The sequence below is a fragment of the Rhinoderma darwinii genome, chromosome 7 (genome assembly GCF_050947455.1).
Source record: "Rhinoderma darwinii isolate aRhiDar2 chromosome 7, aRhiDar2.hap1, whole genome shotgun sequence".
Lineage (NCBI taxonomy): Eukaryota > Metazoa > Chordata > Amphibia > Anura > Rhinodermatidae > Rhinoderma > Rhinoderma darwinii.
Genome location: NC_134693.1, coordinates 103680042 through 103701019, shown reverse-complemented (window position 1 = coordinate 103701019; position 20978 = coordinate 103680042). Strand labels below are relative to the sequence as shown.

At 39.3% G+C, this 20978-nt stretch overlaps 1 protein-coding gene across 1 annotated transcript in view; it reads left to right on the top strand.

The window, feature by feature from the left end:
* The window catches only part of CACNG2 (calcium voltage-gated channel auxiliary subunit gamma 2), a 127312-nt gene extending 115875 nt beyond the window's left edge, over positions 1-11437 (top strand). Inside the window, exons 3-4 of the mRNA XM_075833755.1 lie at positions 3271-3411; positions 6925-11437. Coding sequence (XP_075689870.1) covers positions 3271-3411; positions 6925-7454 — 671 coding nt within the window. The 3' untranslated portion in view covers positions 7455-11437. The remainder of the gene's footprint in view (positions 1-3270; positions 3412-6924) is intronic.
* The last annotated feature ends 9541 nt before the right edge of the window (positions 11438-20978 follow it).

Below are 20978 nucleotides of genomic sequence, written 5' to 3'. Positions count from 1 at the left end.
TGTGCTCCTAACAGAGCACAGCGCTTCCCGCAGCCCGGCATCTTCCAGTACAGGCTGCTGCTAGCAGCCTTAGTACTGGGGGAAAACATTGGGTCAAATCACAGCGGTGATCTGAACCGATTAACCCCAGTCAATAGCGACCACCACATTTAAGTTGTTACAAGAATATGGCACCCCGCTACACGATTGCGGGGGCCATTTGTTGCTATGGCAACAGGAAGCCTAACAAAGGCTTCCGGTCTGCCATCTAAGGAAGATGATTAGGTCCAGCCAGAGGCAGGACCTAATATGCCCCCTGTCAGTGTGAAACTTTGTAAATTTCCCCTCTACTTTGCTTTCATGCCTGTGAAACACCTAATGGGTTAAGAAACTTTCTTTTAAATGCTGTTTTGAAAACTTTGAGGGTTGCAGTTTTTAAAATTAGGTGACTTATGGGGGTCTCTGATTTATAAGGCCCTCAAAGCCACTTCAGAACTGAACTGGTACCTATAAAAATAGGTTTTGGAAATTTTCTTGAAAATTTGAGAAATTGCTGCTAAAGTTCTAAGCCTTGTAACGTCCTAGAAAAAAAAGGATGTTCAAAAAAATGATGCAAATTCACTGTATTAAATAGTATATATAATTGTGCTCCCACAATATAGAAAAATTTGGAAATTCACTGAAGTGACATATGAGTAAAATATACCTTTTATTATAGTAACTCGCTAAAAACAGGGGTAACACACCACTGTGAAAAAAGCCCCACCGTGTATATTAAAAAATGTATTAAACAGTAAACACTGAATCATTTAGATAAGTATATCTCAGTGTTTATACCGATATTCACCGGAATCAGCATTTAACCTGGGTACAACAATAGTACGAGCCCCAAGAACACACCAGGGTCCGTGATCAACACCAGAATCTCCTAGCGCTGGGTCCACCACAATGCTACTGTCCCCTATGCAACAATCCCTTATACAAAAACGACCCTACGCGTTTCAAATACTCATCCTCAGGGGTCCGTATCTTGGTTACTCTGGCCTAATTACCAGCGATAGAATATTCAACAGCAGATATTCTGCTGCGCATCACGGAAGGATGCTCGCGTCGATGTCAGCGGCATACTTCATTTCGGGCACTGAGTTGCTATAAGCACCAAACTCCACCCCTCGTACTTGGCGGCGCTGTACGAACTAACCAATCACAGCGCCCCCTGAATTCGTGACACCTGTCCATGTGACTCCCGGCCGTCAGCTGACAACCAAGAATCATCATCGACCGCATCTGAACGAACACGCAGGCGCAGTGGAAGCCACGGACGCATCGCCCATGCTGCCAAGAAAGAGCAAGGTAAGAGCAGAACGATATAGAATATGGAGTATATCTTGCGTGTCAGTTACCCACCGCAAGTAACTGTCCCGCAAGATATACCCCATATTCTATATCGTTCTGCTCTTACCTTGCTCTTTCTTGGCAGCATGGGCGATGCGTCCGTGGCTTCCACTGCGCCTGCGTGTTCGTTCAGATGCGGTCGATGATGATTCTTGGTTGTCAGCTGACGGCCGGGAGTCACATGGACAGGTGTCACGAATTCAGGGGGCGCTGTGATTGGTTAGTTCGTACAGCGCCGCCAAGTACGAGGGGTGGAGTTTGGTGCTTATAGCAACTCAGTGCCCGAAATGAAGTATGCCGCTGACATCGACGCGAGCATCCTTCCGTGATGCGCAGCAGAATATCTGCTGTTGAATATTCTATCGCTGGTAATTAGGCCAGAGTGACCAAGATACGGACCCCTGAGGATGAGTATTTGAAACGCGTAGGGTCGTTTTTGTATAAGGGATTGTTGCATAGGGGACAGTAGCATTGTGGTGGACCCAGCGCTAGGAGATTCCGGTGTTGATCACGGACCCTGGTGTGTTCTTGGGGCTCGTACTATTGTTGTACCCAGGTTAAATGCTGATTCCGGTGAATATCGGTATAAACACTGAGATATACTTATCTAAATGATTCAGTGTTTACTGTTTAATACATTTTTTAATATACACGGTGGGGCTTTTTTCACAGTGGTGTGTTACCCCTGTTTTTAGCGAGTTACTATAATAAAAGGTATATTTTACTCATATGTCACTTAAAAAAAATGATGCCAACATAAAGTAGACATATGGGAAATGTTAATTAGTAACTATTTTTTGTGGTATTGCTATCTGTTTTACAAGCAGATACATTTAAAATTAGAAAAATGCAAATTTTTGCTAATTTTCTCTACATTTTGGTGTTTTTCACAAACAAATACTGAACTTATTGATCTAATTTTTCCACTAACATAAAGTACAGTATGTCACGAGAAAACAATCTCAGAATCGCTTGGATAGGTAAAAGCATTCCCAAGTTATTACCACATAAATTGACACATGTCAGATTTGAAAAAACCGGCTGCGTCCACAAGGCCAAAACAGGCTCAGTCCTGAAGGGGTTAAGAAGGTTCTCAAAAATGGATGTACCCACAGCTCCGCCATAAAGTTCCATTCAAACCTCAGGCTTTTAGGCCACTTTCACATATTTTGCTTTAGTATTTGTAACTAAAATCTAGGAGTGGAACCTTCATAGAAAAAGTATAATGGAAAGATTTGTACCTCTTCCATGTTTTGAACCCACTTCTTGTTTTGGCTTACATATACTAATGCAAAAAACTGACCAAAATACTGTCATGTGAAAGTGGCCCTGGAGTCAGGAAAATTCTGAAAATTATTATGATCCACTTCAAATAAGAAAAAGAAAAGGTCCTAGGAAAGCAACTCTAGTTAGGCCTTATGCACACGATCGTAGCTGTGTGCCCGGCCCGTGATTATGGCACAGACGGCCGCAGAGTGTTATCCGCGGGCCATCCGCAAATCGCGGACCGTGCACACATTGATTTCAATGAGCCCGGACCGCAAATGTGGTCCGTATAATAACTTGTCCTATTTTTTGGGAAATCACGGTCATCTGCATGGGCCCAGGGAAAATAATGGGTCAGCAATTCATTCGCATTTTTGTGTGCATGAGGCCTTAGCCTTTATATTTTTTATATATATTTTTTTTACACATAGGTAAATATGATTTTTTAATAATAAAGTGGAATGTCCCTTTATAAGCGGTTTGCTCAACTTCCTAACTATACAAGACCATATACTGTACTTACTTTTGTATCAGACACTTAAGGGCTAATAGTTTGCCAGAATGTCTTGCTGATATTCAAAGCCTAAGCAGACGTATTCTCTATGTGATCCTGTCACTTTCTTTCTACAGGGGCTGTGAGGGCTTCCAGTATATTCCCTATCCTCAGTGTGATCCTACTCTTCATGGGAGGACTGTGCATTGCTGCCAGCGAGTTCTACAAAACTCGACACAATATCATATTAAGTGCTGGCATCTTCTTTGTGTCTGCAGGTAACATAAGTTAGTCCTCAAGGTGAAAAATACAAGAGTAAAGAGTAAAGCTTGTCTAAAAGTAATTCCTTTGCCTAAACACTAAAAAAAAATCCAAAATGTACTGATTCATTTCTTAATATATCTTTATAATGGTCGCCATTTTTTTCATGCAGGACTCCAAATCACCTTCATAATTATAGAGTTAAAGAAGTACTCCGGCTTCTTTTTTCCCGCGCCCCTTCCCCCCGTTTTGAAAGTGAAAAGGTGCGAGGTAGTAAGGTATATTAGCTTAACTGGCACTGTATTTCACAGGTAGCCCCGTTCCATTCCAGGATGCTGTTGGGTCATGTGATCTCCATTCTGACACCCTGAATCCCACAGCATCTGCTGTACAAACCGGAGGTCAGACTCTCAATGAAAGTCTATAAGACTCACATCGAGGCTTTAACAGACTTGCAATAGGAGACTACTACCGGTCCCTACAGCAGACGCTTTAGGACTCAGGGAGTCAGAAAAGATATCATGTGACCCAGCGGCGGGCCTGGAATGGAGCGGCTAACCGTGAAATACAGAACCTGGTAAGCCAATAGACCTGACTACCTTGCATCTCATCACATTTTCAAACGAGGAGCACAAAAAAACAAAAGCCGGAATGCTTCTTTAAATGATAAAATTCTGGCTAGGTGCAGCCACCACTACTGGGAGATTAGTAATAAAACAGTAAGGTAGTTCACATCAGCGTTAGTTTCCGCTGAGGGGTTTCGTCTGAGGTTTCCGTCGGGTTAACGCCTCAGCGGAAAGGCAAACGCAAACCTCAGCTTCCGTTTCCCTCACCATTGAACTCAATGGTGACGGAAACCTACTAATGGTTTCCGCCTGTCACCGTTGTGACAGGGTTCTGTCGTTTTGACCGAATCAATAGCGCAGTCGACTGCGCTATTGATTCCGTCCAAAATAACGGAACCCTGTCACAACGGTGACAGACGGAAACCATTAGCTAGGTTTCCGTCACCATTGAGTTCAATGGTGAGGGAAACGGAAGCTGAGGTTTCCGTTTGCCGTTCCGTTGAGGGGTTAACCCGACGGAACCACTGACGGAACCACTCAACTGAAGGGCAACGGTGATGTGAACGGGCCCTAAGCAGGAAATTCCTAGACTCCCCCTACCGGTGGCTGAACGCAGCCAGAATTTTATCACATAACTCTATGGATGTGTGAAGGGAAACATTTGTAGCTCTGTTTAAAAAAAAAAAACAAGCCATGACCCGTATAAAGATATATTATCAAATTAATCAGAACATAATGTTGGATCTAAAATTTACATTTGAATGAAAGGTGGACATCCAGTTTAAAATTTCAGTTGTATCTGTTGTATCAAAAATGCTCAAATACCATCATAACACATTATTTCAATCTGCAAAAATATAAAATATGTTTTAATTCATTATGAAATCATAATATGTATTTGGCAATCTCATGTCGTGAATAATAATTTAAAGTATCACTATAGTTGCATTCACCTGCCCATTCTGACATCTCGCATTGGGGAGACGCAGTTTTGATGAGACACTTCGGGTGTCGTGTTTTTGCTTCAGCAACTGTGCTGCCCAGCATGATACCTGCGTCTCTCTGCACCCGATGTCATATAGGGTGGGAGAACGTAATTATAGTGACACTGTGACGTGGGACATTTTCAGATGTACAACATAGTTTGCAATGTCACAGATACACATGTAATTCATATATATATATATATATATAAAAAATAAAACTATTGTGTGTATTAAATATATGAAGGTCATTGTTAAATCCATGGCCAGCTATACTTTGCATCCTATATTTGCCTGTAGTTTCATGTAGTGCTTACATTGTGTAGAAGCTATTTTTCAGCTAAGTCAGTATTCTAGAGTGTGACACTCATTTCTTGTACCAGTGAAGTATGGAGAATTTTCTGCTGCCTTGTATCAACAAAGGAAATGGGATGCAAAATATGAGCAGAACCAACTATTTTGTGTAATAAAGAATTATTGCATACTTGTTCTCTTTCCTGCCATAAGTATAGTCTGACCACTATGATTGGCAGAACTATGAAGTTGTAGCAGGAAAGTGTGAATACAGTGTGATTTATCCGCAGGAGGGAGAGCGGATAAATCACGATCATCTAACATACAGAAAATGAGGAACATCATTGTGTAGCAAAAAGCTGTTTAATACTGACAAATAGTAATATTCCCTGGGGTAAAACATTTCCAGAGACAGACCTTTTGAAACCATGAACCAGAACCAGGACATAGGGTAGGCAAGAAAACGACCTAGGGTGCTATGATAAGTGGAGGAGGGGGTTCAACACAAACCATATGCATTTATTCAGATGCTTGCAGCCTACTCTCTCCCACATTGCACTGCTCAGAGTGGCTGTAAATCTGTACGTTATAATAAATACATATAGCAATGGAGTTATAGTAATGTATAGCATGATACCCAAACAGTAGCACCAAGGTTGCCGATCATCTATAAATTCAAGGACATTCATTACAAATAGAGGACTTTTGGAGAGTGTCTGTAAAAAAAAAAAAATAGATACGTCTGTGATTTCTTAGAAACTGTAGGAGCTTGTGCAAATTATTGTGATTGGAATTATCTTCAGCTTACAAATCACAGCAAATGCTGGTGATATTTTCCTAATCATATTCTGAGCTATAGACATATATAAAATAAAATTGGTTGTTTATGATTTTGGGCCAAATTGTCCAGAAAAAAGCAAATAGGAGGTTGGCATCCCTGAGTGTATAGCTTAATCCAAGCAATCTACTAATCAGAAAATAGGTAACTGCTTGGTGGAGGACTTATAATAGCGAGATGCACTGTCACTGAGAATGAAATAGTATGGTTTGGGTATAGTATAATTAGATTGCCATATGTATGCAAATCATTTTGGGGGCATGTGGCTGCTGGCAAGTATGGGGCATGAGGGTGCCTAATAAGGGTTTGTCCCATCTGAGCAACTGCTCCTCATGTGAAAGCCTCACTGGTGATCAGCTGGTAGCTGAAGGTTTAGGTGCAGAACCACAGAGATCAGCTGTTACATGAATGAGCAACCGTGTAATAAATGGTCACACCTTGCACATCAGAGCGAGGGCCCACTCTTTACAGAGGCTTTCTACTAGGATAATAATGGTAGGGTCCATCTATTACACGATTATACCCTAATAGAGCTTGTGAAAAGGGGTTGTCCTGTGTAAATACCTACATAGGACGCCACCGTTATCCTAGTCCAGTCTAAAACACATATTTAATTTACATGGTTGTGTTAGGGACACTAATTTCAGTTACGTAAAGTTCAGTTAAGTTCTAATAAGTCCCTGAAAGGTATATATTTAATTATGCAGTGTAATGCATCTAAATAACAATGTATGTGGGCAACTCCTCTGCCAGTTCTTCTTAATTTTATCAGATTTCTATGCAGGCATGCCCTACAATGTGTACTGCCATGTGCCTGTTTTAATTTTTTCTTATTTCTATACTCAACAGGCCTGAGCAACATCATTGGGATCATTGTGTACATATCTGCCAATGCTGGTGACCCTTCAAAAAGCGACTCAAAGAAAAACAGCTACTCATACGGCTGGTCCTTTTACTTTGGGGCCCTTTCCTTCATTATTGCTGAAATGGTGGGGGTGCTTGCTGTTCACATGTTCATTGACCGCCACAAACAGCTGAGGGCCACAGCACGGGCAACGGACTACCTCCAGTCCTCTGCAATCACTCGCATTCCAAGTTACCGCTACCGCTATCAGAGGCGCAGCCGCTCCAGCTCCCGGTCCACGGAGCCATCCCACTCCCGTGATGCCTCTCCTGTGGGCCTCAAGGGCTTCAACACCCTACCCTCCACTGAAATCTCCATGTACACGCTGAGCCGCGACCCTCTGAAATCGGCCGGGACCCCAACAGCCACTTATAACTCGGATAACAGCTTCCTCCAAGTTCATAACTGTATACCCAAAGATAATAAGGACTCTGCGCACACCAACACAGCCAATCGCAGGACCACCCCAGTATGAAACAAGATGGAAGAAAAAAGAAAGACACAGACAGATAGATCAATGAGGGTCAGAAAGCTAAAATAATATGGTATAGATAAAGGGATCTGTGTATCAAGCTTTGGGCTGTAAATTAAGTGTAACTCATGGCCCATATTGGTTCTAAAATAAGTTCCAAAACTTTTTCGTCACAATTCAGGCAACAAGTCTGAAAACCAGAAATTTCCAGTTATCTATTGATTATAATGATTCAATAAACAATTCACTGAAAGTGTAGTAATCATGGAAAATGAGCTCAGGACAACCTTGTCCACATGTACAGACCCCAAATGCTGCATTGCAATTGTCCGTCCATAGACATAGGATGAACTCTATATAGGATGAATACAACCACAGAACTGGATCCTTTTTTTTAAAATTTTGGGGAAAAAAAGCCAGTTTGCTTCCTATGGCTAAAATAATGGGAGTTGTACAACACCACACGCCTGAGTCTGATACACAGATCTGTATGTGTAAAAGAAATGTCTTCATCCTTGAGAAAATATCCTCAGAGTGGTTACTGGTGTTTCCTTTTTTATTTTTTTGGAGTAGTATGCAAATCTGTTCTATCTGGCCTACATGGTTTGTCTGAAATCTTAAACCGGCTGCTAAATCTGACATTCAAGGTCTAGAACCACATTGCAATTACCTAACCCTATAAACACTGTGAAATGGCATCATGGTTTTGGGGCTCCTCCAGTAAGTATATATCATTTTGAGGTGATATTTTATTGAGGATGCAGACTGTGTTGAAAACAGTGTTGCTTGTACAGGAGAAGAGAAAAAAAGTAGGATTACATTTTAGAGCAAATACAATAAGAATATATTATGAATAATAGTGGGTATCCCTGTTAAAGAATTATCATTAAAAATACATTATATAAGACAGCATATTAACTATTGGAAAAAGATAAAATGTAGTGATACATGGCACATTAAACAACATACTGTATTAAAAGTACATATTAATGTACGATATACTGTATTAATTGTACATATAACTACTTTGCATAAACGTACAGTATATTTCCCAGTGTATAGAGATCTCATTGTACCATGCAATATGTACACCATAATCATCATCGTCATATTATTCAAAAATAGCTAATTTTATATATATATATATACACACACACACATTGGGACACTCATCATTACTCAGTTAGAATAAAGTTTTTATTATATGACTAGGGGAATCCCTATATTTGGTGTGAAATTTATTTTCCCCTGTACAAGCAACCTGTTGCATTTAACTCCTACATTGAGCTTCAGTTGTCACAGTGAAGGGGTTAAATAAGTGATGGTGATATGCAAAGACTGAAAGGGCTAGAGACCCAAACAGAACAAGACCAAGCAAGTAACCGAGAACAAAGTACTGAAATAAGTGAAGAAAAAAACAGATTTCGTAAAAAAAGACAAAAAAAAAATCAAAACACATTTAAAAAAAATTCCCGAAAAGGATAGAATGAACCAAACGAAAAAAAAATGCATGAATCCCTCTATGTACCCGTTCATTTTACTGATTCATTTAAATAACTAAAAAGAAGCAAAAGGACGAGAATATTGGGGTTAAAAATGTGGGAGGGGTTGAGAAAAAAACAAAAATGGGATGAGATTTTCAAGAACACAAATGTTGGGATTGCGGGGTGGGAAGAAATGGGTGGGGACTATGATTTGCTTACTTTATTTATGTTTTATTTTCAATAATTTTTTTTCTAATACGCAATTTCAATAGGGCCTATATAGGATTGAATGCAGAAAGTGCCAAGCCAGGTTTTTAGTCCACATCTCTAAATATTTGCACTGTGGCAAAAATCAGTGCCACATTACAGACTTGAAGAAAAATATGAAAAAAAAAAAATACAGAAAATATTTTTTTGTTCTGAAATGCTGTGTCAGTGATTCCAACAATCTGACGGACAAGTGGATTTGAACAAATACATATAGATGTTTATACATATAAATATATAGGTATGACTATATCTATATATCAATGTATATATTTATAGCGCTCTATATAAATATATGTATGTGTATACAGAGATAAATATATTTATTTTTCTATGTCAGTCATATAGTGTTATATATTTAATTTAAAGGGATTGTATCTTTTTAGACTTTGATCTTTTTGAATATAAGGAGCATTTTTTTAAACACATATATATTCATTTTTGTTGTCCATAAAAAGGGAGGTATTTTAAGAGCACCTGTTATTAGCCTATGGAAGAAGGGGGCCGAGAAGCAACATAACTTACTAGTGAACTAGGGGTCTCTTGGAACCTGATTTTTTTTCTTCATAGTGTACTATGTAGTCAAAAATGTATCTTGAGCCTGATGATGTTCTTCAGTAGCAGAGCTCTGCAGATGGTAAATATATACAATATTAAAGATGATATTAAAATACTTGGCAGTTCAGTTGTTGACAACAGATGACTACATTGGATGTAATAAGAAACAGCAGATGAGAGCAGGTGAAATAGGATTGTGGAAATGGCAGTGATTATCTGTAGACAGATCTCATAATACGAACATTTTGAACATGATTCAGTAATTGTTCTTAGTGACCAGATAGAGCCTGATCTCCAATGGGCATCAGCACTATGGTTTGTATTGAGCATGGCCATATTTACTCGGAAAACTTGCAAGCTATCAATATACAGAAACAAAAAGCATCAACATTAGGACGTTATTTTCAAGAAGTTATAGCCACTGATGGTGAGACACTCAGCCCTCTTCTTTGTAGCTTTGATTTACAGATAGTCTTACACAAGTGAAGATTCAGGAGCCCAACCAGAAGTGACATCATGGGGGATTGCCATTTACAACTGGTGGGGCCCAGGTTTCACTAAAAATTGGCAGTAATAAAAGTTTGAGAAACCCTGAGCTAGACTAAAACTGGCCATACGCATGAGATAGCTGTCAGCCGAATGCTCGTTTTGCCAACCGCTTTTTCTGTTGACCCCGGCATAAACATGCATGCTCGGTTCAGTGTTTATTTCAATGCGGCAGGAGAAAAAGTCGTTGTCAGACCTAAATCTCTCACAGTAACAAAGGATCGGGCATGTTGAATTTCAACAAGCTCGATCCCTATTTCTTCCAATATCTGCTGTCAGAGGACAGTCAGCAGGCCCCCATACACATGAGATTGTCAGCTGATCCTGTCAATATCGACAAGTTCGGCTTACCGTACTCTCGTGTGTATGTCCAGCTTAAGAAACATATAGCATCAAAGTGTGAATGAGCGTCAAACATATTAACCTTATCTGTCCGTGTATTCCAGAAGCGTTAATTGTTTCCCCATTTTCCAAGGGCCAGAATGAAATGGCAAAGAAAGGGAAATTTTTTTACATCCTGTAGTTTAACTAGAACAATCAGCAGGATCAAGGCCCAAGTTCTACTACCCGATAGCTGCAGACTAAAGTGAAACAGCGTCAAAATCAAATCATTAAAAATGTTACATCAGTTTTGGGGTGAGTTGACTATTTAAAAATAGTGGACCTAAAAAGTACAACAGTTATATGTAGTGTAACTGGGATATTATCATAGTGTTTAATGCAGCAATGTTAGTGAAATGTCGAAAGATATCAAGAATAGGCCCAATAAATATCATTAGAGGGGTTATGCGGAGACCGAAAATTATTAGCAGTGTACTCCCTGCAGTATGTGAGTACACTCGCTAATATACATTCCAATCCCCCGTCGTGCTGCTTCTGAGATTTTCATTGATTTTTATACCGCTGCACGTCTACTGGCACAGTCTTCCTTCATGACGACACGACTCTTCGTCATGTGACCGGCCCCGCTGTACTCTATGTACAAGCAGTAGCAGTAGTACAGCAATCACATAGAGTACAGCGGGGCCATGACGAAGAGTCGTGTCGTCATGAAGGAAGACTGTGTCACTAGACTTCCGGTCCCCCGCCAGCGCTGTAAAAATGTATTCAAATCCCATAATCAGCGTGACAGGGTACCCTGCTAATACTTTTTGGCCCCCACATAACCCCTTTAAGGTCCATTGTGATGCACACAGACAAATTGTGGAATAAACAAGTATGAGATATTGAATATTAGAGCTTTTATCTTCTTTGGCTTACCAGTGACCTCAATGGTGTTATTATGTAATGACATCATTCTGTATAGGATCTATACACACTGCATTTGTATAACGAGGTAGCTTCTCATCATTGTGCAATTTACGTGCAATATTCCCTGCTGTCCTCTTATGTAGCAGAGAGATCTATGGACTCTCAAAGTAAAGAGACCCAATTGCATTTTCTATCTGACTATTCATATTGGTGGATACAACCAATCAGACACTTTATTACATTGTGCAAACCATTGACATATAACATTGAATTGGTCCTCACTGGCTACTAGAAAATGTCCAATTTTGATGAAAATGCCATCCATGGTGGAAATAGTGGAAGTGTTACTTTTCACGCTAGCCCCTGGTGATAAGATTTAAATAACATTTCATGCTTAGGATATATTATTCCGGCCAGACAGGCAAACAGCGGCAATCTTCCCAACCAGGTTTATGAACATGCTCAATGACTACCAGAATAATTAGCATTGGTTATTATAAACAGTGCTAATCTGGAGATAAGTGCTAGAGAAAAAGGTTAAATGTAAAATCTGCATTACGCCTTAATGTATCTTATGGGATACTCGTATCAGAAAACATCAATGTAACAGTCATGGCTATCCTATACTAGAAAGTTTGTTCAGTAGAGTACGGTGCCTTTAAAGGAACGCTCCAGAAAAAACATTGATACATTGTGTGATATAGCAATTGCAGGGCCTGAAGGGGCGGAGCATGACTTCTGTCTTTGGTGTTTTTGAAATCTCTGAGTATGCACCACCCCTAGGCATCACTCTAGTTTTCCCTGGAGTGTTCCTTTAAATAATATAACCAAGGTCTGTTTTACCATGTTAATTGCTGATCATACATAGAAAGGAACTGAAAACAAGAAGATCTTTCAAATACAGCAGCAGAATTATACTGAGCAAAAGCTGCAACTTTCCACGGATCCTATGATGATCAATGCCAGGGGTTAAATATAGAGACGCAAATATTGTTTGCAAATAGATGTAGGATTATTACGTTTACGGAGAAATTATAGGGAGCATTTATGCACAGTAGTAAGAGGAATTATATGGGAGGATTATGTAGCATAATAAGAGGATTATAGAGAGACGTTTAAATTGAGTAATAAGTTATAAAGAACAGAATATGAAACAATAGGATGAATTATATAACATCATGCATGGATTATAATTGGTAGAAACCAATTTTGTGTTTTCGTGCAATTTTGTTAATATATTTATATTTTGTATTTTCATTTCTACCGGAACCTCCCTCATAAATACTGTGCCTCAAATATTTATTTTATCCATTGGGGCCTCAGGGAGCGTTTTCAAATTTAGACTCACTAAATGGGAATGAGTCAGAATACGTATTATTTTCTCAAATGGTTATTATTAATGTATTTATTTGCCTTTATTATTTATTTATTAACTATGCTTAGATAACGTGGTCCTAAAAGCCTGGCCTGGCAGCGTCTGTTCATATGTATTGTTTTTAAAACACAAGATGTGGCTGCAAACCTCAGTTGGAGGAGTGTTGATAAAAAAAGGCAACAGTCCCACCTCAAAACCTGGGGAAGAAAAATAGGGATTTTCCAACTACGGTACATTTAATTTCAAATTTTAAAAAAAAGTTCATTTTTTATTTTCTTTTTGTTCTTTTTTTAATAAAAAAAAAATAACAAAAAACTCAGATATAAATAAATGTAAATATGTAACTGACGTCCTGAGGAGAAGATGGATATGGTGAATTATTTCATTACTGGATCTTGGGATATAACATGATTGTTATTTATTTATTTTTTGTCTCCGCTAAACACTGTGACATCCAAACAAGAGATGAGTTTAAAAGTTGCCTGTGATGTGTATATCTGTCATGGCATAGCAATGTCCTTGAGAGAGAACATTTGAGAGAGAGTCTGCATGAGAGACAGGAAAAAAGAGAGAATGAAAGTAAGAGAGAGAGAGAGAGAGCAAGCCTGGGGCTGAGGGAGGGATATGATACCTGAATTGTGTTAACCCATTGTAACAATGTGAAATGAGAACTGATTTTGTACTCTTTTTGTATCTATAAGGTGCATATCTTCTAATATATTATTGTGTATGAAGTGGTGCTGGGTAAATGAAGAAGAACACACAGAAGCATTAAAATTGAACATATTTAGTTTAAGAGTTAAGATGGCCAAACACTTAGGCTAGGGCTACACGGCGACTTTGGCCGAGACATAGGTCCCGCGGCCAAAGATCGTTGTGTCATCGCGCTGGCTGCATTGCAGTAATGAAAGAAAATGTGGCTGCGTTGCGATCTGCAAGTTGCCGTGACTGCAACACGACAGTCCCAAGAAAGCCAATGCAGCGAGCACGACACTGGGATGACACAACGATCTTTGGCATGCAGCCTGTTTTAAGGTAAGACTGTGTCGCGGCTAAAGTCGCCATGTAGCCCTAGCCTTAAAGGGGTCCTACAGTTTTAGAAAATAATGAAATGAATAATGAAAGGTTATACAATTCTCAAATTATTTTCTGTATCAGTTCCCCATGGTATTCAAGATCTCTGCTTGCAGTCATTTAATAGGTAGCTTCATTGCTTACTCCAAGCGAATAAAAAATCTGTTCTGGCATGTGATGGGCAAACTGTACAGTTATCAGAGCTATGTCTGATAATGAACCATGTACTTGTGTGTACGTCACATGGCCAGGACAGATTTTTATCCCCTAGGAGTAAACAATGAAGGTTTCTATTGAATGACTGCAAGCAGAGATCTTGAAAACCATGAGGAAATTGTATAACTTTTCAATATACAATGATTAAACTTCATTGGCTAAAACCATAATACCCCTTTAACGACTGCTCATCAAAAAGCCAGTAAGTTCTTATAGGATAAACTGGAATGGATAATAAAGTTAATCCTGAATCGGATCACCTAACTGCCTCCAGAAACGGACCACCTAACTGCCTCCAAAATTCTTTGAGTTTTACATACATGGATACTTGGTGCAATAATCGTACCCATCACATACAGATTTTTCTAAACAATTATTTTCACGCTTGACCTTATGATTTCTGCTCCTATCTATAAGACATGATTGGACGTCACCTATAGAATTTATCTGTAGAGAACTGTTTCATATTTTTCACATATATGGCCAGATTAAATATAATCCAAGACAACAGGTCGAGCATCTGCTTTTAATTACTAAGCCAGAATCTTGTTACTATGAGTTACATCACCATTTCTTCTGTTTGATTGGGACCATTAACGGGCAACATGCTTTCAGTAAAACCTTTACAGAGGGATTCATCTTATAACTTGCATATTATACAACAGGAATTGAGAATAGTGGAGGTTTTGTATACTCTCGAAAACTTTTAAGGGTACCAAAATTCATAGTTGTAGTGATCATACACAAGACCTCATTTTGACTGCTACATATAGACCAAACCTGCTGCATGAACCAAGATCAGTATCCAGTATAGCCAGCGACAGATATCCAAGCTGCAGATTCACTGGAGCTGATTATTGCCATGTACACAAGTGACATGAATATATGTACAACATCTTGTAATACAGTCGTGGTTCAACACGATTTCCTTTGAAATGTTCCATAATGGAACCAGTAATAGTAATTTAAGGTAGATGATATGTTGATACTTTTATTTAAAGGGATTGTTATGTGAATCATAGGGAGTCTCACTTCTGGGTACCCCAGTAATCTACTATTAGATCTGTATGGAAATGCAATGTTAATGGCTCACTACACAAAAAGAAAAACATCACATGGCTTGATGTGGTTCTTGGCTTTAGCCAAGAGAGGGTGGTGCCAAGAAGGTGACCCCCTCTATTAGCTACACTTCTTCAAATAGGATAGAGAACAAGGGGTTGTTTATGTATAAGGTAGCTATATCCTACCGATTGTGCGTGGGTACCATTTGAGTAGAATAGATAAACCTCAACAACAATACTCAAATTTCCTTATACAGAATAATATAAAAAGTACTCAGATACAATTTGGAGGTTTGAGATTTAAAAGTCCCTATGGTTCAGTATAAGGCAGCCATAAGAACTTTGTGTTCTGCCGTCTGGTGCCTCTGCATGGCACCATACATTGTCCTAGGGGCCATCATTCTAGGGGAGAATACCTCAGTAATACAGCATGTGATTGAAAAAAACACTGTATACCTGTATTTGAAATCAGATGGGCTCACAGATTTCTATGGTACCCGTATTACGGATCCATACAAAATACATGCATAATATGGTCGTGTACATGAGCTCTTCAATGATCATACTAGGAAGAAGCATTGTAACTTGTGCCCCATAACTCAGAGATATCACCACTTTCTAAGAAATATGTTGTCTACAGGTGACATATCAACTAGAATAGTGCAAATGTTAAGCCTAAGGCCTTATTCACACGAGTGTTGAATATGTCCGTGTGATGGCCGTTAAAACAGCCGTATTTCAATGGGGCCGTTCACACGGACATTATTTCAACGGATTGTGTGAAGGGTCCCTTGAAAAAATACATCCTGTCATATTATCTTCCGTTTTCCCGGATCCCTCCATAGGCTCAAGTCTACAGATATCTGTGAAAACGGGACCCGCACAGGGGCACCTGGGACGTGAAAAACGTCAAGTTTTTCTCGTGCGATTGTCCCCACGCTCGTGTGAATCTAGCCTAAGGCTGGCCATGCACTTTAGATGTCGGACAAATAATTCCTCCCGACTTCCATACACGTGCACTCTCAGCTTGGCCGAGTGTGCATATGTTTTCAATAGGGAGAAAGCCGCTGAAAGACTCCTTTGGCAGTGGCTTATCTACTAATGAGCAAATGGATCAGGCATGTTGAAATTCAGCAGCCCGATCCTTCTCTTCCCCGATATCTGCTGTCGGGGCGCTGCTATACACATTAGATGTTCGACATACACCTAATGTGTATGGCCAGCCTAATTCCCCTCAGAGCCTGAAAACGAAAGTATAAATGTGTTTAAGCCCCATATCGAACTCTTAATTCCTAGCCACATTTACAAGGACCTATGATGCTGGGATGAGAAGTTGTTTACAGGGTCATGCTTTAGCTATCCGTGTGCCTGCCTGTGACATGGAGCGAAATATGAGTCATCAGTGATTTTCAGTTCCAGACAAAATTCTGGCTTTACATTTTTGTTGCCGTTTACCTCAGAACCATTATGTTATATGAAATTCACTAGTGACCATTTTATTTGCCTTTTGATGTTATTGCTTGATCATCTCTCCAGTGTGAGGAACTTGCCACACAACTCCCCATATGTCCGTTCCCTGGACCCCCGTGTGACAAGAGGAAAGTTAGATTTTTAGGTAACTGAAGTAAGATCTACATTTTTAGGTGTTAAAGAGGATCTATCATCAGACAAAGTTCATTATTTCAGTGTACCTATAAGACACCCTGCTAAAGAGAAGACAGTGGGTGCATGTGCACCCATTAATTGGCCCAAAGGTTAGGCAGTACAAACAACATGGTTAGTCAGCTTCTCCTGAAACATGAAATAAATGTTCAGGAGAAGCTGACTAACCATGTTGTTTGTACTGTTTAATTGGGGGGCGGTGACTGCCTCCATCCTGGTGGTGCTCTCCTCCCCCTGTCCAAGGCTTTGGTTTTAATTAGAGCACAATAAAACTGACTCCCACCTACCCAATTTTGTGAGATTAGTACCTAGAGAGGTAAGTTTCCTATTATATAGGCATAATGTTCAGTGTAAGGACCACCTGTAAATCTCCTTGTCGTGGCAGGTGAGCTCGCACAATTTGATCAAACTAAGCGCTAAGAACTTCATATTTATAAGCATAATAAATATAGAAGTAATGAAATTAAAATAATAAAAATGCATAATAAATATGAAGTATATATATATATCGTAGCGCCCGCAGTGTGCATCTGCATCTTTTTGTCATTGGATTAGTCACTCAGTATGCTAGTGCTAGAAAGTGAGCCCTCTACGCACTTGTAACTGGGTGAAGGGGCTCAGGAGAGAGCTCTTTGCTGTCTCAGGAATTCCCTCAACCAGTTAGAAACTGACACGGCTGCATTAGGGGACTCTTATGCCTCCACCGTCCAGAGCGAAAGATCAGTGGGCACAAGTGGGTATAAGTGGCCTAAAATAAAGAGCTGTCTTGTGGCCATATTTCAGTAAGGTGCTTTGGTATTTGTGAGGAAAGACGCACGTGTAATAGCCAAGTAGATTGTGCTAAATTGGCTGAGGCAAGCTCTGTGTGCCATACTACTGCCAAGTTGCGTCTCTGTTTGCCATGACTCCTTGTGTACATCTTTGTGTGTTGATGAAGAACTGGTAGTCATGGAATAATGGTGTACCTGTGATCAAAGAGGGTGGAATGGCAGCGTTATTACTGTCCACTGCCAAAGTTACAGTCAGTGAGTTGTGTATGATGCTTTGTTCATTGCTTTAAAGAGGATTTCTATCCAAAACATAAAAAATGTCCATACTTTAGTGAATCAGACATTAGAGCAATAGTTCAGGAATTACGATGGTTTTACTTATAGAAATACTGGCGTTTTTCTGTTTTATAGTCGCATCCATTTATTGAATGACAGCAGAAACTTTAGCCATACTCCTTATCACTTCTGACAGAGTAGAATATTTTGTCAGCATATTCTATCAATAAAAATGTGACCGTTTTACCATCAGTTGCTAAGAATCTAGTTCAAAAGTAACAACCAAGATGGATGCACTTCCTGTTGCCACTTTTGCAAAGATTGCCACCGCAACTGAATAGAAAAATGCCAATTTCTCTGTATGTAAATAAAACAAAATGACCAAACTTTGGCTATAACACTAACTCCTGATTTACAAATGTATGGCAAAGCTTACATTTGGTGCATTCATAAAAAATTCATGTTAGACAATATGCCATTATAATGACCTCTAAATAAAGCAGTTGAATATGTGAATAAAATTCTATTCTAAATGTATTTTATAAGACTACCAATACTCCATTGCCCCGCCAACTTTTTAAAATCTCGGTTTCCACTTTTAGTAGGTCCAATCAATATACATGTGTATAGTCTCCAACTCAAAAAGAGCCTATATATTGACTGGTGCGCAGAAACAAAGGCCTAAACACTTATAAAATACTTTGTGAAATGGGTTCCATTCACATATCAATCAGGTTCACTCAGACTTCATCATAAGGGACGAACAAACACTAGAAGTGAATAATTGAAACTGCAAAAAGGGATATAATAAGGATGCTATAGCACAGATATTGGTGGGAGATCGCTTGGTTAAGCCACCAATGTCTGATCGGTGAGGGTACCAACCTCTGTGACCTTGGCCGATCACTAAAATGAAGTGTCAGTGGGGCTATGGAAGTGCCGTGCCACTTTGTCTCCTGCTGGACTTTTTTCAGGCGGACACGTGGGCGACCATAACAGTCAATGGTGTGGCTGTGATGAGACAACCCTTTTAAGCTGGCAATATACTATGCAATATTGCGAAAAATTCAATGAAGACTCTGCTGAAAAATGACTGTTCACTTTAATGAGCGGAAAGAACTTTTATTCAAACAATAAAAACACCAGATCTCTATGGAAATCAAATGCAAAATGACTTGAATAAAGAATCTTTTGAGACTGATGTGATCAGTTCACGACTTCATTACCATTGTGGGCAGTGGGCATTAAATACATCTCAAACGGTTAAAGAAAAATCCAAATAATTACCGGCTTGATTGTTAAATCTCCATTAGTAATTTAGATCACTGTAAAATAATGCATCTTCCATAAATCTTCAAAAACAAGTGCACTGTGTATGGACAGCTTTAGAATAATATATGAAGATGTTCGATGACAGTCCTTACTCATGTCTGTCACTGCTGTCTACTAGCCCACTGTAAGACTTATGGTAAAATGCTGCAACACGTGAGCTGTAGACAAGAGGTTAACCCTCAAAATCCTATGTTTCACTCAATAACTGTCTGTTCTCCACTCTCGGCTCATCAACCCCATTTCACCCCCTCTGTCTGTCCTTTCTCTTCCTTCACTGTTTCTATCCTTCTTTTCTCTCTTTCTCCTTCCCTTTCTGTCTCTTCCCCCTCCTTCTCCCTGTATCTCCCGCCTCCCTCTCTCCTTGTGCTCGGCCTCGCACTCCCGCACTGCAGGCCTGTTTATCCCCTGCAGTCCACTATCACAGTGAGAAATGTTCTGCACCTAGCATCTCATGTCAGGCTGCAGTAGGAGCTGTGTGGGGGCAACTCAGCGTCCACCCACCTGCAGCATTCACGCCATTAGTCCTATGCGTTCAGTATCCTACATGCAAACAGTCACTTTTATCACAGCTTGCACTAACGTGTACAGGCACATCACAAATATATTGTGTATACATCTTGCTACAAACAACACTTTATATGCAAATATTCACACACACACACATATATATATATATATATATATATATATATATATATATATATATATATATATATATATATATGTTAAAAATCATCATCTTTCTGTCCCATTAATGGTGTGCCTAATAATGGTTTTATATGACAGCAGTAGGTACAAAGCGACTATTAATTTATTGTAATATACACCATGAACCATAAAGTAGCCCCAGTAGATACATCAAAGGATTTTCCTTTGTCTGTCTTAAGGGCAAATACATCATTGCCTCAGTTAGCTTTATTTAATAAAGGATGCAAAGTGCTGACGGGATGAAGCCTCCATTTATAGTTTTGCACCATATTTGCACTAAGAAGACTTTATTAAATAAGTCTGCTAGCTGCACGTCTCCTTGGATTTCTGTGATTGAGTCTATGCCTTTGGCAACTTTCAATATTCTTAGAAAATGGAACATGCACATTGTAAATACAGGGACTATTTTACCATAGAATTAGTGTATACGATACACAGCCTAAGGCACTGGGAAAGGCCCTTTGTATACTATATATTATTATTATTTGTATTATAAAAACTATTATTATGTTGCAGTATTTTTTTTTTCTAGGGCCCGTATAAAGGAATGAAGAAGAGATGCAGCAGAATAAAGCACAGCAAACCTCAGAGTCCATGTGTAGTACAAGCACTCACTATACTGCCTTTCGTATTTTTGAGGAGCAAAACCTTCCGAACATTTCCAGACAAAGCATATGAAGGCAAAAATGTTATAAGCTACTACATATTCAGTATATAAACAAGAGAAAAGAAGTCCATAAATATCAGAATTTTGAGAAAGTAGAAAAATCTTTATTATTAATCAAAACATGAGAATCTAAAACAGGTCTTATAACTGGATCAAAGTCATGTACACTTTGTCAGAAATATGTATAAACAGTACATAACATGAGAAATCACATCTATATTATATCCCAATCCAGGGATGTATTCAGGTGGATAGGTATATATCAGGAAATGTGAAGGAC